Source organism: Brassica rapa, chromosome A10, assembly GCF_000309985.2.
Source record: "Brassica rapa cultivar Chiifu-401-42 chromosome A10, CAAS_Brap_v3.01, whole genome shotgun sequence".
Lineage (NCBI taxonomy): Eukaryota > Viridiplantae > Streptophyta > Magnoliopsida > Brassicales > Brassicaceae > Brassica > Brassica rapa.
Window position 1 is genome coordinate 16888605 of NC_024804.2, and position 16510 is coordinate 16905114.

The following is a 16510-nucleotide window of genomic DNA, read 5'->3' on the forward strand; positions in this document are numbered from 1 at the left end:
AAAATTCACGTGGACACTTGATAAGCCGATTCTCTTCTTTGTCAGTTTCCCCAATCATATCTTCTTTTGGTATAATATCCAACAGTTTCACTTTCCTTTGTTCCTATGTTGATGATATACATAATAGAAAGATCAACAACAAAAAAAATAATCGTCTTTTCTATTATTTTTCTCTACTGTCTTCATCTGTAGTGGGTCATGACTCAAGAGTCCTCCCTCCTACACCAATCTGTGAAGTTGTCAAAAAAGATTTGATTCTGATAGTGACTGCTAGGGAGAGAGCTTATTAATCCGGTTTAACCGGGTCACCCAAGTTTGTCATTCCTACTGAGTAAACAGGTAAAACTTCTCCCTGTAATTTACACTTTACCGATTTTAATCTTATACTAGATTTTAATCCGCGTGTCCGCGCGGATGTTATTTTAATTTGCAATGTCAATTTTTTTAAGCAATTTTCTTGATATAATTGTATATATGTAACCATGTTAGTTAGGGATAAGTTTTTTGGTTTAATTCTGAATTCGGCTTGGTTTATTTGAATCTATGAAAACTTTAACCAAAGTCAACCCAAATTAGTTTAGTTTGGTATGTGCTTGTTTAGTTCACTTGTGTTGATTTTTTAGTTTTTTCTAGTCCAGTTACAAAAATATAAACAAATCATCATTTGACACGAAATCATTATTTTTTTTTCATTTTTAAACATAAAGCCAAACATCACAATAAACATGTAGAAGATGTAATCTAATAGTTTTATGTTGTTATCATTAAACCTAAGATCAATATCATAGGTAATTTTTCAATTGTGATACTAATGTAAGATATTCATATTCTTTTATTTTTAGTTGCGTTTTTCTGTTAATTTTGAAGTAAAATATAAATTATATTTAATTTTTAGGTTAAATGGTTAAATATATAAAATCTTAATATTATTAGTATATTTAATTAATCTAATTTAAAAATATTTCAGTTTTTTTGGTTCAGTTTAAAACCGAACCATTTGGATTGATAAAATCTTCAACGAAATGATTTAGACATATACTTTAGTTTGGTTTGGATCGGTTTGGGTTCGGATGGGTCGGTTTGGTTCGGTTTGGATTTTTTGCCCATCCTATTGTTAATTAATACTTAGTAGTGTATTTTTTATCACTTAATAATGTATTCTATGGTGATAAAAAAAATAAAGTTATAGATTAACATAAGTTATTCTTGTTAGATATATATCTTGTGTTGACAAAAAAAAAATATATCTTGCAAATGGATAATATACATTGTAGGAATATAATAAAGAAAATTACAACGGCAAATATTTTTATTATTGTTATTAATATCATAGCTTAAATTTAGGGGTTAGTTATGTTAAGTTAGTAAATGTTCAATAATCTTAGGAATATTTACTTGATCTCTTAACAACTAAATGTACTATATCGATAGAAAAAAAATTAATTTTTGAGTTTATGCTATGTCTAACTAAATAATGATTTGCTTGTTAGTGGGGTAAGAAGTTAATGAGATTTTTATTGCTTAGTGTAATCTGTCGTGGAGTACTATGAATAATTAGTTTAGTTTTAGAGTTAATACTAATGATATTACATTGTAATGATTTTAGGAAAAATAAGGGTCAAATCTTATTTATAGTGTTGTTTTAATAGTTTAGATGGGCCAAACATGGCCACTATGAGTTAGACTTCTAACTAATGGGCCGGCTCACTAAGTAATATCTTACTCTTCTTCTCCTCTCCAACTTGTCAGCAACCAGAAATGGTGACGTCATCTATCATGAGACCTGCGGCGGAGCTCGCGGTCAGGATCGGCCGTGAGCTTCTCAAGGTCTCCGCAACATCTCGTTCACCTCGGACATGGAGTCCATCGATGGAACAAACTCTCCACAGTCTCGGCTTTCGTCACTCAATAAGCCCTTCGCTTGTCTCTCGAGTCATCGACCCGTTCCTCCTCAACCACCACTCCTTAGCACTCGGGTTCTTCAATTGGGCCGCCCAGCAACCCGGCTACACTCACGACTCCATCTCTTACCACTCCATCTTCAAAACTCTTTCCCTTTCTCGACAGTTCTCCGCCATGGACGCTCTCTTCAAACAGGTCAAAACCCAGAGAATCCTCCTCGATTCCTCCGTGTATCGCTCCCTCATCGACGCGCTTTTGTTAGGTAAGAAAGCTCAGAGCGCGTTTTGGGTTTTGGAAGAAGCTCTTTCGACGGGTCAGGAGGTTCATCACGATGTGTGCAACCGTCTCTTAGCTGCGTTAACGTCTGATGGTTGTACTGATTATGCACAGAAACTGTTCGTTAAAATGCGTCAGAGAGGTGTTTCTCTGAATACACTTGGCTTTGGTTTGTATATAGGAAGCTTCTGTAAAAGTTCTGATACAGATCAGGTCTTGAGACTTGTGGGTGAGGTTAAAAAGAGTAACTTTGAAATCAACGGATCCATTATTGCGCTCTTGATTCTCCATGGTCTTTGTAAATGTTCTAGAGAGATGGATGCTTTTTACATTTTGGAAGAGCTGAGAAACATTGATTGCAAACCGGATTTTATGGCGTATAGAATCGTAGCTGAAGCGTTTGTGGTAACTGGGAATCTGTACGAGAGACAGGTTGTTTTGAAGAAGAAGAGAAAGCTTGGTGTAGCACCGAGGAGTAGTGATTACAGAGATTTTATCTTGGATTTGATCTCTGCTAAACGTTTGATTGAGGCTAAGGAAGTGGCTGAGGTGATTGTGAGTGGAAACTTCCCCATTGATAATGATGTCCTAGACGCGTTGATTGGATCAGTCTCTGCGGTTGATCCAGATTCTGCTGTTGGATTCTTGAATTACATGGTGATAAACACAGGGAAACTGCCTTCGATTCGAACTCTGAGTAAACTGAGTAAGAATCTTTGCAGGCACGAGAAGGGGGACCTTCTGATAAAGGCTTATGAGGTTTTATCAAGCAGAGGTTATTTTTCAGAGCCTGAGAGTTACAGTCTGAGGATATCGTTCTTGTGCAAGGCCGGGAGAGTCAGAGAAGGGTACAGTGCTCTGCACGAAATGAAGAAGAAAGGGCTTGATCCAGACGTTTCGCTCTATAACGCTCTCATCGAAGCTTGTTGCAAAGCGGAAATGATCCGGCCAGCAAAGAAGCTGTGGGATGAGATGTTCGTAGAGGGATGCAGAATGAATCTGACGACGTATAATGTACTTATCAAGAAATTGACGGAGGAAGGCGAGGTAGAGGAGTCTTTGAGGCTGTTTCGGAAGATGCTTGAGAAAGGGATAGAACCAGATGAAACAATCTATACGTCTCTCATCGAAGGCCTATGTAAAGATACAAAACTTGAAGATGTTTTGGAAGTCTTCAGAAAGTGTATGGAGAGCGATCAAATAGTTGCGAGAAGGGTATTGATCACGCTTGTTTTGAATCTATGTAGCAACGGTGAGAGAACAAATATATATATATATGTCTTCTAGGTTGTTTTTTAGTTGCCTTGCAAGTCAAGTTTGTGATTTGATTCGTTGGGTGTATTATGCGTGTAGGCCATTTTGGTGAGGCGTCTCAGCTGCTGCGCGAGAGAGAACATTTGGAACAAACAAGTGCACATGTAGTGTTGTTGAAATGTGTGGCTGATGCGAAAGAGGTTGAGATCGGAATCAAACATATGAAATGGATCAAAGAGGTGTCTCCATCTCTTGTTCACACCATTTGTTCGGACCTTTCGGCGTCTTTCTGTTCATCATCTGATCCTGATTCCATTCTTCCGTTTATTCGAGCACTTGAGCTCTCATAGCTACACCGATAGGCAAATTTATTATGTGTAGACCAGATCCTATACCCTAGAGTCTGTAATGGAGTTGTCTGGGTGAATGTATACATTACAAGTCTATGTAAGAATTATTCAAATGAATATTTTCTTACGGTACATTTGGTTTAGGTGACTCTTTTTCAAGATTAAAAGTGTTATTGATGTAAAAGGTTGAAGTACCGAAGAGAAGCAAATCTGTGAAGCTATTGGATCAGGTATGTACATATCATCTCTGACGCAACGGTCGGGTCAAATCACAGCTTTTTTTTTGGCGGGTGTCCACGTACTATGGAATGTGGACCACTAAGGCAGTTATTTACCTGATTTAAACAAAAAAAAGGCAGTTATTTACCTGCAGTTAAAAGTTATTACGGTTGAGATTTGGGTAGCTATATATAAAGAACGCTATCCAGAGACAGTGATTACTATATTACATATTAAACATTAGTGTGATTAAGAGAGACAAATTAATGAGCTAAGCTTAAAACAAACGCACACTCTTCTCCCCTCAAACTCTAATTCAACACTAAGATTAACCTCATATCTTTTGTGTTCTTGGAACCAAAGAAAGTAACAAACAGAAAAAGGAAAAGGAAAACGCAGAAGAAGGTGGACATGGGGTCAGAGCCAGAGAGCACCAGCATCTTTGAGAAGAGGAACAAGTGAGCCGTTGATATGTGAAGCCATCACTCTCTCCATTGATCCTACCATCTTCCCACCGATGAATACCACCGGAAGTGCCCCCGGGGAAGTGGGGCTGGAGCAGCCAAGGAGACGAAGGAGGGCTCGGTGGATATCGACGCCATAAGGGAGGAGGTCGAGCTCATGGACGGCAGGGCTGGCTCCCATTCCGCGGAAGAGACGCTTCATGGCGTGGCACATGGAGCAAGTGCTCACGCTGAATATAACCACCGCATTTTCTGCAGCCATGGACTCTATCCTAACAAGTGTCTCCGATGGAAAGACTGCCATGTTGTTCACCTTATTACAGGACAGCGAGCCCCGAGTTTCGGTTTTGTATTGCATTTTGTCTTTCTTAGTTAGAGAGATAGTGTGTGAGTTGGTTGGGATGTGGAAAAGAGTAAGATGCATGCAGACTATTTATAGAAGGTGAGCTCTACATTTGATTGGTACATTTTATTATTTATTTATTCTATATTCCAAATGAGAACAAAGTAACTGATGGTATAACTGATAGCCATGGTTAAGTTAGCTTTTCTAATAATATGATATTTACTAAAGTTTAAATATGTTTATCAGCGTTTTTAAACAATATAAAGTGTGGAATATTTTTGACATTTTCAGTTAATTAGGTTAATAGAATAAAGGAATTGTTGGTAATAGATATTATATCATTCTTGTCGGCTATTACCGCAATAACGTCTTAATTATACAGTTACACTAGCTAGCTGTGTCTTCAAAAATCGTCCACTATCTAAATAGATGTGCATAAAATATATGATTCATTGTGATTTATAGAACAGCGCCGAATAAAAACTTTGACGCTGCCAACATTATGTGAGCATTGAGCAAGTAGTAACATTGAGATGAGGTCGAATGTTTTAGATATGGCCGGTGATTTTCCATTATATTCCATTTTAATTTATGCTTGAATTCTCTGATCAATCTCTTTAAACAAGCTACTTAAAATATCATTATCAATATGATCATACAGAAATTGGAATATTTTGTTTGGAACGCAATCCAAGTAGGGCATCGATATAGGCAAATACATTTATATGAGTGGAATATATAATCAGGATAGAATTTTGTGTAATCATTTATCCTAGGTTCAGTGGAGGATATATAAATTACGCAAAAATTCATACAAAAAATAGAAATAAAGGAGTCATCAATATGCTTGGAATGACCTTTTCTTTGAAAAAGAGGCACTGCTAATTTTGATATAGTTGCACAACCAGCATTTACTTGCTAGCTAGTAGCTAACATCAGGAATGTCAGTGTTCTTGATGTATAGAAACTACAAGTTGCCATGTGTTCTTGCTAACATCTTTATATTTATATATGGTAAATCAAAGTAGTGATTTCTGATTTAAATAAAACTGCATAATTCATATAATGTAGACTGTAATTGTAGATAAGTTCAGTAAAAGTCTGGAAGAAGGTTGAATTCACATGCCTTTTTGGCTTCCATCATATGCATGCTTCTGCCTTTTTTTTATCTTGCCTTCTAGTTTCTCATGTTTGACCAACCCTTCCACCCCCCAAAAATAATATGAATAAACGTTGTCAGCACAATGAAATTTGTAGGTACCAATCTGCTATGAGTCACACCTCTCATCGATTCCATACTAATAAAGTTCCTAACTTTTTTTTTTTATTAATAAAGTTCCTAACATTATTAATATTTTACATCTATCTTATCACATTTCTGAATTCTTTTGTTTATTAATTTAAATAAAAAGAAAGGATGATCATTAGGACATGACTATAGTAGTTTAAGTGAGTCCGAAGAGTTATATGTCCCTTCATCAGTTTTAGATTTTGGTGAATAAACTAGAGCTGATTTATATTAAAAACAATTTTGAGGGACTGCACTTGTCCGACCACACTTTAGTTATATCACAACAACATCACCTAGAACAAGAAAAATATGAAATAGTTCCAAGTCTTAACACACATTGTTAGCTTTGTGTTGCATTAAGAAGAGGTCTTAAAGTACGCAAGAGTGAAGAGCTCTCAAACATTGCTCTGCCTCTTCATCATTCACTATCAATGAAATGTTTACCTGACAAAACACATTTTCCACTCATTATAAAACCAAACCATAACAACACAATATCAAAACAGTGTAGCCATTAACATAACGTGAGAAAAGACTTTTGTCCCCACTCAGTTCCAATTATCATGAAAGTAAATATTCCATTGATGGAAAAATGTTGCAAGGATAAATGATAACAACAAGAGTAATGAGACAAAACGGAAAACACAACAACAATCTCAAAAAACTGCCCTCGCCAAAGACAACTTCAAGCATTCATGTAATGATTCAGTTTGTAAAGCAAAACTTTTCCTACAGCGTTTCCCATAGCCATGAAGCCACTTCCAGGGCTGAAGTCCAAGCAGCGAGGGAACCCCATCTTCTTCTTTGGCGGTGGCCAGTTTGAGAAGACGGTTAGAGACGGAACATGGACAAGCTTCACACTGTCTTTATTCATCCTCGAGATTATAGCTAGAATCTGACCATCATGGTTAAACTTCAAAAAATCAATCTCTGAAGTGAGATTGTCCACCGTCTTTATCGGCTTCCTCTTGCCTCCCAAGAACTCTGCCTTCTTGTAAATGTTCACGATCCCTCTATCCGTCCCAGAGGCAAACAAAGCTCCGTTCGGCGAGCTGCAAAGCGAAGTCCCACACGTGCTCCCTTCGTCCACACCTTTGTATAAACACTTCATCGTTCTCAGATCCCATACGTAGACTTGCCCGTCCCCTCCCGAGCTCAGCAGCTGCTTCCCATCATCACTAAACGCCAAAGACCTCACTGAGCCGTTCATTTTTAAAGTTCCCGTCAGCTCTTTGGTCTTTGTGGACACAAGCAAGATGTAGCCTCCGTTTCCCATGAAGGCTACGGTCTTGGAGTCTTGCGACACTTCGAAACTCTCCAAGCTCTTCTCCTCTCTTCCAACCAATGGACCAATCTTGTCAAACTTCGCATTCTCCAAATCAAAGCTGTAAAAGTACTTCCTCCTCCCCGAGACAATCACCTGAGAGCCGTTGGGCAAGAAGGCCGCTTTGTGAATGGGACAGTCCTCGAGAAAGATGCTCTGTATCTTTGTGTTCCTCGTCCCATCGATCTGGAAAAACCTCAGCCTTCTATCGTTTCCGGCCGTGAGAAGCAGCTGAGCGTTTTGATGGAACTGGACGGAGTTAATCGGAGCGTCTGAATGATCTGCTATGTTGGCATCCGCTTGTTTTGAATACTCAAGAAGACCAGAACACAGCTTGGAGCCACCGGACTTCACCACAAGATCTTCGTTTGTTCTGAGTATATCATCATCATCATTATCACCACCATCATCTGAGGAATCTCCATCAGTGATTTGAGAATCAGTCCTAGCCCAATCTGTTCCAGGGTTAAGCTTAGCGTGATGAGCTCTCAGCCTAGCAATGTACTCAGAACCAGAGATTAAACCCTCATCCTCCTCTTTCCTCAGCTTCCTCAGACGGTTAACACTAGCTATGTTAATATTAATCTCTTTCTCTTCTTCATCCTCCCAAGCAGCTTCTCCCTTCCTAACTCCCTCAGATTGAACTCTCTCATCATCATCAGAGTCTTGTTCATCATCATCTTCAGAATCTGGAGTTTGCCTTACAGCAGAACGATCTACACGAAACAAATCAGATCCTTCCACATCTGCTTCTCTCTCACCAAATGAAACAGGGTTGTAGAGTGATCCAAACAACAGATTCTCAAGCTTCTTCATTTCAACCTGCTCAGACTCTCTTTGCTTCTCTTCCTCCATCTTCCTTCTCTTGGCCCTTACGTCATCTTCGGTCTCTTCTCTTCTAGCCTTGCTCGTCGGAGCGTTCTGAGATAACGTACTCATCGCTCAATTCCACAGCTGCATCAAAAGAACCAAGTCTAAGATTCGCACACAAGTTCACAGAGCTTAAATTAAACCTAGTTTCGGTAAGGATTGCTATACAAGCAACAACTTTAAACCTAAGCTACGGACTTACATCGGCGACGGCGAGAGAAGGTTCTCTTCTTCTCTGTAGGAGGATTAGGGTTTTAAGAGGTTTTTACGAAAATGTCGTTACGTGCCTTTTATTGGGTCAACAACGGTGTGTACGCAACCCTTGAAAAGCCCATGGGCCATAACAGAAATAGATCGTAGGCCCAATGACATTTTAAGCATATGCCTTGTTCCAACGGAATCTGGTTTTTTCAACAAAATAAATCAAACAAAATTAGAAAATATCGTTACATGCCTTTTTTATGGGTCAACGGCGTGAACTTTACGTCCCTTTGAAAAGCCCATGGGCCATGACATGTTTTTAGAATAAAATATTGTTATAGCTGGTATTGTCGTAATTGTTCCAAAGTATATTCCAACGGAATCTGATTGGCCAATAAAGAGACGAGATTCATGAGGTAATAACATCACTGGTCTTCTTTTTTGGGCAGCGCGTGAGATCGGACATCGACAAAAAGTACAAAACACATTGCTCTCATCTTATCTCCCGTCCTCCGTCGCGATGGAAACGCCGAAGACTTCTTCTCTCATCCCCAGCTTCCTCTATTCCTCATCTCCGAGATCTATTCTCGAGAAGTCTCCTTCTCCGGCCGCTCGTTCATCTCCGGCGACGATGGTGTCTCGGAAGAGTTTCCTAATTGCGTCTCCAACGGAGCCGGGGAAGGGGATCGAGATGTACTCGCCTGCCTTCTACGCCGCGTGTACATTCGGTGGAGTTCTCAGCTGTGGTCTGACTCATATGACCGTCACCCCTCTCGATCTCGTCAAGTGCAATATGCAGGTTCGTTAATCTAACTTTGTAGATCCATTATCACTTATCGACGTGTTGAGATCTGCGTTTTTTGTATAATTCAAAACATTTCGATCTGGTTAGTTTGACTGTTCTGTCTGAATTTTACTTGACGTTTGTATTTGTGGATTTGTTCACTTTTGGTCTTGATGTTATTATTACATTTGCTAACCAGATTGATCCGGCCAAGTACAAGAGCATCTCGTCTGGTTTTGGGATTCTCCTTAAAGAGCAAGGAGTCAAAGGCTTTTTCCGTGGATGGGTTCCTACTCTGTTGGGTTACAGTGCTCAGGGTGCTTGCAAGTTTGGATTTTACGAGTTCTTTAAGAAGTACTACTCCGATCTTGCTGGACCTGAGTTCGCTGCCAAATACAAGACCCTCATCTACCTTGCTGGTTCTGCTTCCGCTGAGGTCATTGCCGATGTTGCACTTTGCCCTTTTGAAGCTGTTAAGGTCCGTGTTCAGACACAGCCTGGGTTCGCTAGAGGAATGTCTGATGGGTTTCCCAAGTTTGTCAAGTCCGAAGGATACGGAGGGTGAGTTTCTGGACACAAATAACGCTCTCTCTCTCTCTCTTTGTTATTGCTCTAGCCGTTTGTGTCTGATACATTTTTTTATTATTTTTGCAGCTTGTATAAGGGTCTTGCTCCACTCTGGGGACGTCAGATTCCTTGTAAGTTCTGTCCTCTATTTTGAAACCTGTTGCACAGTATATGTTTTCTTTGTCGTTGGTCATGAAACATAATACATGATTCGTTACAGACACAATGATGAAGTTTGCTTCGTTTGAGACCATTGTTGAGATGATCTACAAGTACGCAATCCCCAACCCAAAGCACGAGTGCAGCAAAGGTCTGCAACTCGGAGTTAGTTTTGCAGGAGGTTATGTTGCTGGAGTGTTCTGTGCAATTGTCTCTCACCCCGCAGATAATCTTGTTTCGTTCCTCAACAATGCTAAGGGAGCAACCGTTGGAGATGTAAGTTAACATGTTGACAACTGTTGATTTATTTTTACTATAGGATTTTTTTTTTTTTAATTTAATTTTTGATTCTTTTGATGTGATGAAATGTTGTTGCAGGCGGTGAAGAAGATTGGAATGGTGGGACTGTTCACTAGAGGGCTTCCTCTAAGAATTGTGATGATAGGCACATTGACTGGAGCGCAATGGGGTTTATATGATGCTTTCAAAGTGTTTGTTGGCCTGTAAGTTTCTTTCTCTCTCCTTGCTAACTTTCTTCCTTCCATCAATGCCTTCTTCAAAAGTGAAGAGTGCAGAAATTCATTATTTATTTTAAATTTGATTCAGGCCAACCACCGGTGGTGTTACTCCAGCCCCTGTCATCGCAGCTGCTGAAGCCTAAGACTAAATGATGATGATTAAAAAAAACTTAGGATTTTTGTTTGAAAGAATAAAGAGAAACGTATGGCAATGAGGAAGAGTAAAGCTCATCCTCTTGATTCCAACTTGATTCATTTTTTTGGAAATTTGTGTTCTTGAATTGACGATAGTGCTCTCTCTTTTCACAATACTCCCTATTTTTGTTTGTGTGATGTAATCTTAAAAGATGGGCGGGACACACACCAAGATTGAGAGTGTGGGCACACCCCACTTACTACTTTTGTTCTTTTTCATTTGGAAAAATCTCTTTCGGTTGCTCTCCCAATTTTACAGCTTTTACTTACTAGGACTGTTAAAAGTTTCTGCAGTAAACATTATTTACGACAAAGAGTTAAAACAAATAAAAAACAAATCGCCCACCGTGGGGCTCGAACCCACGACCACAAGGTTAAGAGCCTTGCGCTCTACCAACTGAGCTAGACGGGCTTTGGTGATCTTTGCTATTGTTCGTCTGTGATTTACTAGCCAAATATTAACAAACTATGCTGACCAATATCAATACAAATGATTCGCTTATAAATAAACTCAACTTTGTTTCAGTTTAAAACAATTTTTCCAAGTATTAGGCATTTATCAGTTTCATAATGCGAAAGAGAACTGGAACAGCGTAAATGGTTTATTTGTTTTTGTTTTAAATCGGACGAAGTCATTCAAGGTAGGGCTCTCAAATCATCATTTGACAAGGTGGAGCTTGCAGGCAGAAAAAATAATAATAAAAAAAGCAGAAGGCAGGATCAAAATAAAAGAGAAAACTCCATGACTATGCTCTCAAAAAGATGTTATGACGCAAAACCAAAATACCTCTGTAACATAGTCCTCTGCAACACCAAAGTGAAAGTGTGTTCTACGTTTCTTACAAGTTTTCAAACTGTATTTTAACTGCTAAACACAAAAAGAAAAACATCGTACCAACCATTCTTAGCCTTAATTTCACTAACTTAGCGCTTCTTCTTGCTGCCCGCTTTTGCTAAATTGGACTTTGAAGGTGTTGCTACCAAGTATATGAACAAAACCACCATCGATATCACAGAAACAAGTGATCCATACTTTGCCAGAATCCTCTGCAACAATTGAAACACAGTAAGTTTAGAATTTACTTCCGATAATTTTCACAGGGAGGAGAGAATTACACATTGAGTTACCTTGGCCTGTGATTATATCATAGCAGCATCAAGAGCAACATCCAAGACAAGGGAAACACGAAAGTCAATACTGAGAAGAGCCGTAAAGGAGAGACTGAAAGAAGGGTCCTTAAAAAATAAAATTTACCAGGGCAAGAGGGTCAGTTGGAGGTTTGTCTGCGAGAATGTCTAGAGCTATTGGAGTGGAGTAAGCTTGCTACAAACAAGAAAACCATAATACATCATTACATCAGATTATCATATTTTTAGTAAAACAATGATCACTACAATACCAAGTAATTCTGAATCAAAAGATTAATCACATTGTGCTAGAGTTATGGATAGTTTGTTATGGAATAAAGTTGTGAAATGGGTGAGTGAGAGGGGGTAACTGTATATTAATTTCATCATCTGAAAGAAGAAAGAAGGGCAGCTTATAAATGGCAAACCTGAAGAGCAGTCTTAGTGGGGATGCGGAAAGTAACAACCGCAGGAGCTCCATAGAAGGGTCCTTTAACCTTAGCCTCAAGTTCGAAGGAATGAGACAGAATACCTCCTCTGCATACATAAATCACATTAATGACGAAACGAATAAAAGCAGCTACAAAAGCATTAATGATTAAAAAGGAAGAAGAACTCACGCATCAAGTCTCTCCCATGATCTTGAAGTGTTTCCATTAACAACTTCAAAAGTTTTCTTAATCCAGGTGTTATCAACCAGAGTCACATCATACGCCGTCCTGAAACGTTTAGCGGATCAGATCATATGGCGTTTCGTATACTAGCTACTGATTCACATCCGCCACGTCACCAATCTATACAACAGATCTAAGGATAATTCTACAGCAGCTAATCTATTCGAATATAAAACGGATTTGAACTGAAAGCATATTAGATCATATCGATTGAGAGATAGAGAGAAATTACGCAGATCCTTGGTTGTAGATGTCGAAGGAGACGAGGACGCGCTCGGCGCCAGATTTGAGCCTGTTGAGAGTAGCTTTCTTGTGAACCACCATGAACGGCATTTCCGAGGTCGCGAACGAAGCGGAGACGAGCATGAAGACCGCCACGGCGGAGATCAGGAGCTTAGCTAAGGGGATGGCCATGGTGAGTGATGATCTTCGTTGGAATTTTGGTATGCAGATCTGCGATTGGTTTCCTCCGCTCGTGAACCCTCCGACGACGATATAAACCACACACACTCAGATACAAAAAAGTCAACGATGGGCCCAATTGTTTTCTTTACATGATAATGGGCCTATTGAAAGAGGCCCATTATGATTAATAAATTGCGTTTTTCGTTTGGAAGTAAATCTGGGGATTATATTGAGCTGCAAGTTGTAACACACACAGCCTGTCTCCTGCCACGATCTATAAAAATGTTTTGGCTCTTAAACATCACATTTCTATTGGAGTCAGATATTCCCTGGAGTATTGTATTAACATTGTTATCATCTTCTGTTAATTATCTCTCGTTTAATAACAATACAGTCTACGCGCCTTCCAAATCTGACAACGTGATAATGTTTTTATACAAGCCAGCGATTCATTCATATCTCGTGGAGAAGACTCTTGAATCATCTACTTAGTTATAAATATAATAGGTCACAAATTCGTTTTTTTTTGGTAGGACAAGTGTGCTTTTCAAAGAATAATTAATTTTAACATAGAAGAAGATGTAACGATTTTCGGATTCAAAACATACTGTCATTCCAAAAATAAAAGCGATTTGATTATGTTAATTGAGATGGCGGGAAAGTTAAGAGAAAAAATGAACGAGGAAGGAAGTAGTAACTAAACACAGGAGAGCCAATTAAATTTTGGCAAGTGGTAATGAAAATTTACATATTTCCAGAAGAAACACAATTAAAACTTGGACATGTGCAGTTTCTTTTGGGTTAGCTAAAAACATATATCAAATCATTTGCAATAAAATAGAGAGCATGTGGGTGGATTGCGTCCAACGCTCAAACCTATAAGTAGCTCTGTTTCCACTCTCTTCTCTCCCATCATCCTCTAGAACCTTCAAACCAACCTTCCTTCATCACATGCCTCCTCTGTTCTTCTGTTAGCTATCTGAGATTCTCTTCCACATGTTTTCATTTTTATTATCTTTCATGAGTTCCATATGTTATCTGATGTTTTTTCAATGTTGTATATGTATGTGTAGGGTGGTGATATCTTGTTACCAAAGAGCATAAAATAGAACGGGAGAGAAAGGGAGGGAATATGGGGTGTGCTACGTCTGCTTGTGCTGTTGTGGGAAGTAAGAACAAGAGGAGTATCATTCAAGAATCAGTAGTGTTTGTTCTACAGCTCCGTGTTCCTGTTCAGACTGATCTTCAGCGCCAACTCAAAGGCGTTGCCTCCAAGACAACCATCGACCGATTGGCATGTCTGAGGAATCAGATTCAGTTGGTAGCTGAGGACTCAGGTATCGAAGAAATGAGACCATCTTGTTTCTTTTTACTTGCGTTCCAAGAAAAAGGTTCTGATTTTGAGCATAATATTCAAAGTTTAGTTTTAAATTTTGCAGGCGGTTCTGCCATCTCTGAGCTACATTCAGCTTTGGAGGAGTACTTGTCTCTTCTCACCGGTCTTATCAAGAAAAGTACGTGTTTTAAAATTTTGATTTAAGTTAACAGATTAGTGTGTGGTAAAATCTAATTTTCAAATGACTTTGTAGAGGACGATGGGATGGAGGGATGCGTAGAGTTCAAATGGAAACCCCTTGGAGATGGTGGAAGAGTAAGTTCATTTTGTTTGTTATTTTAATTTAACAATGTTGCACTATGAATTAAATCAAATGGTTAAAACAGGCAGAGTTATGTTTCACAAACCTTTGGATGGAGATGCTGACAGTGATCCACATGATGGCTGCTTTGGCACTAGCTGAAGCTAACTCTCTCATGATTCCAAAGGATCGTTCTGGTTCTGGCCATGGCGTCCGTGTGGTCTCCAGTGGTTTGGCCTCTTGAATCTTCACACTTATCTTTTACTTATTTGCTTTGATGTGTGTTTACAAAACCTGATTATTCTGCCACTTTTAAAAACAGGTTGCAAGAGAGATGCGGTTGACTTGCTGCTCAAGGCGTCTGGATACTTGGAGTTCTGCACCAGAGAGATTCTGCCTCGCATTCCTCTTGATGTAAAGTATGACGCACAACAAAATGTAGAAAATATAGGATTAGGATTGATCAAATAAATACTTACATAGCTTAACATTTGCAGAAGTAAGTTGCCAGATGATATGCAAGAAAGTGTTTTGCAAACTCTCTCTATCCAAGCACTTGGACAGGTTACACACTTTGAAACGATGACTCCTTAATAATAACCTTATATGTGTTTTAGTTTGCTATTCTCATGGAATCTCACTGCAGGGAACTGAGATTCAACTTGGGTTGGCAGTTAATAGCAAGAAGGCTACACTGTCTGTGAAGAGGAGACTTGCTTGTGAGCAAGTCATCTATTTCTCTCAGGTTTTTCTCATATTTTAATACATCTTCATCTCCTTTGGTAACTTGGGTCATGCTTTTGGGACAGTCATGGTTTTTTTCCCCCCTAATCTCTCTATTACCTTCTTATAAATGAGTCTGTTATCATTTCAGGCATATCAATGCTTGTCTGGTTGTGACGTAGTCAGCCATGGGTGCGCCAAAAAGCTTCTCCTCTTCATCTTCTGGAAGTTTCTGGAAGCAAAGGTATGTATGAAAGCTAGGGTCTGATCTGAGATATTGGAGACCATAAACATTTATTAAAAACTTTCATAAAAATTTGTTTTATGTCTTAACATTTGGGACTAAACCCAATGTTTCATTCGGCTGTGTCAAGATCTGTCCAAAGCCTATGTTGGAAAGTGATCATACATTTTATTATCATCTCTATAGTTCTATTATAAACCAATCTCTTTGTTATGTTCTGTTTTTTCTTCTTCACAGGCTGCGGCATACTACTACCATGGACTGGTAACAGAGAAGGGAAGTGAGCCAGCTTGCCACGCGAGTGCAGTGTGTTGTTTCCTTGCAGCTTCAGAGATCCTAGGAGAAAGCAAGAAGGCCTGTCTTAGCTTCTGTTTGTCTCCTCCTGTAACCAGGTTTGTGTGTTTATCATATATATCCAGCATTCCCTCAACAAATGAACTGTAGATTGAATCAGCATGTTTTTCTTATCAGGGCCCCTCCTATGTGGGGAGTTATGAAGCATTTGAGCCAGAAGATTCCAGAAATTGCTTTTAAGAAGTCTCAAATGTATGGATACTTGCTTAAAGAAGAAGAAAAGTAAGCGTTAACTAATTAGTGTCAAGAGTATACTAGATGTAGTAAAACTGATGACATGGTAAACCACAGGGTAATGCAAAGTTTGCCAGAGCTACCAGACTTTCAGTTGTCACTGATACCAGAAGAGTTTGAACTGCCTGAAATGGAAGCCGGCTCTTTTGCCAGAAAACCAGACCCATTTGCTTACTGAAAACTAGTCTGAGAATCATTATGAGGATGTCTGATGAGGAACTTGATCACCGTTGAGCAGCACTCTCTACGCATATTCATTGGATATTTCACCACTTATAATTGTTATGTAACATTGTTATTCTAGAGTTACTTCTTTTACACTAGTTTCTTATCAGACCAAAAAAATCTGATCAGTACGCTTGAGAATAATATGTAATATCTATCTGAGTGA

General features: G+C 39.0%; 6 protein-coding genes and 1 non-coding gene across 8 annotated transcripts; 3 read left to right on the forward strand and 4 right to left on the reverse strand.

Moving 5' to 3' along the window:
- Window positions 1-1509: 1509 nt before the first annotated feature.
- Window positions 1510-3914, forward strand: LOC103846514 (pentatricopeptide repeat-containing protein At5g14080). Its single transcript, XM_009123453.3, has 2 exons — window positions 1510-3430; window positions 3532-3914. The coding sequence occupies exons 1-2, from the start codon at window positions 1759-1761 to the stop codon at window positions 3780-3782; spliced, it is 1923 nt and encodes a 640-aa protein (XP_009121701.1). The 5' UTR covers window positions 1510-1758; the 3' UTR covers window positions 3783-3914.
- A 232-nt stretch (window positions 3915-4146) lies between these two features.
- LOC103846515 (glutaredoxin-C8-like) lies at window positions 4147-6386 on the reverse strand. The gene has a single exon (XM_033281942.1). The coding sequence runs from the start codon at window positions 4887-4889 to the stop codon at window positions 4419-4421; it is 471 nt and encodes a 156-aa protein (XP_033137833.1). The 5' UTR covers window positions 4890-6386; the 3' UTR covers window positions 4147-4418.
- A 238-nt stretch (window positions 6387-6624) lies between these two features.
- LOC103846516 (U3 small nucleolar RNA-associated protein 18 homolog) lies at window positions 6625-8582 on the reverse strand. The gene is made up of 2 exons (XM_009123455.3): window positions 8499-8582; window positions 6625-8380 (listed from the first exon to the last, which is right to left on the reverse strand). Exon 2 carries the CDS (start codon window positions 8363-8365, stop codon window positions 6788-6790), a length of 1578 nt encoding a protein of 525 aa, XP_009121703.2. The 5' UTR covers window positions 8366-8380; window positions 8499-8582; the 3' UTR covers window positions 6625-6787.
- A 304-nt stretch (window positions 8583-8886) lies between these two features.
- On the forward strand, window positions 8887-10971 carry LOC103846517 (mitochondrial phosphate carrier protein 3, mitochondrial). Its single transcript, XM_009123456.3, has 6 exons — window positions 8887-9296; window positions 9481-9842; window positions 9936-9979; window positions 10069-10283; window positions 10386-10510; window positions 10614-10971. The coding sequence occupies exons 1-6, from the start codon at window positions 9018-9020 to the stop codon at window positions 10666-10668; spliced, it is 1080 nt and encodes a 359-aa protein (XP_009121704.1). The 5' UTR covers window positions 8887-9017; the 3' UTR covers window positions 10669-10971.
- An 88-nt stretch (window positions 10972-11059) lies between these two features.
- Window positions 11060-11132, reverse strand: TRNAK-CUU. Its single transcript has one exon. It is a non-coding gene; the product is annotated as a tRNA-Lys (tRNA).
- A 314-nt stretch (window positions 11133-11446) lies between these two features.
- Window positions 11447-13008, reverse strand: LOC103846518 (translocon-associated protein subunit beta). Its single transcript, XM_009123458.2, has 6 exons — window positions 12755-13008; window positions 12469-12567; window positions 12277-12385; window positions 11976-12044; window positions 11849-11854; window positions 11447-11767 (listed from the first exon to the last, which is right to left on the reverse strand). Exons 1-6 carry the CDS (start codon window positions 12934-12936, stop codon window positions 11645-11647), a joined length of 588 nt encoding a protein of 195 aa, XP_009121706.1. The 5' UTR covers window positions 12937-13008; the 3' UTR covers window positions 11447-11644.
- LOC103846519 lies at window positions 12943-16323 on the forward strand. 2 transcript variants are annotated; one of them, XM_009123459.3, is made up of 11 exons: window positions 12945-14264; window positions 14367-14441; window positions 14517-14578; window positions 14650-14794; window positions 14887-14983; window positions 15062-15128; window positions 15211-15309; window positions 15439-15531; window positions 15769-15923; window positions 16003-16107; window positions 16177-16323. In XM_009123459.3, exons 1-11 carry the CDS (start codon window positions 14060-14062, stop codon window positions 16295-16297), a joined length of 1224 nt encoding a protein of 407 aa, XP_009121707.1. In that variant the 5' UTR covers window positions 12945-14059; the 3' UTR covers window positions 16298-16323. The 2 variants fall into 2 exon arrangements, with proteins under 2 accessions (XP_033137820.1, XP_009121707.1); XM_033281929.1 differs by having other exon boundaries at window positions 12943-14441.
- The last annotated feature ends 187 nt before the right edge of the window (window positions 16324-16510 follow it).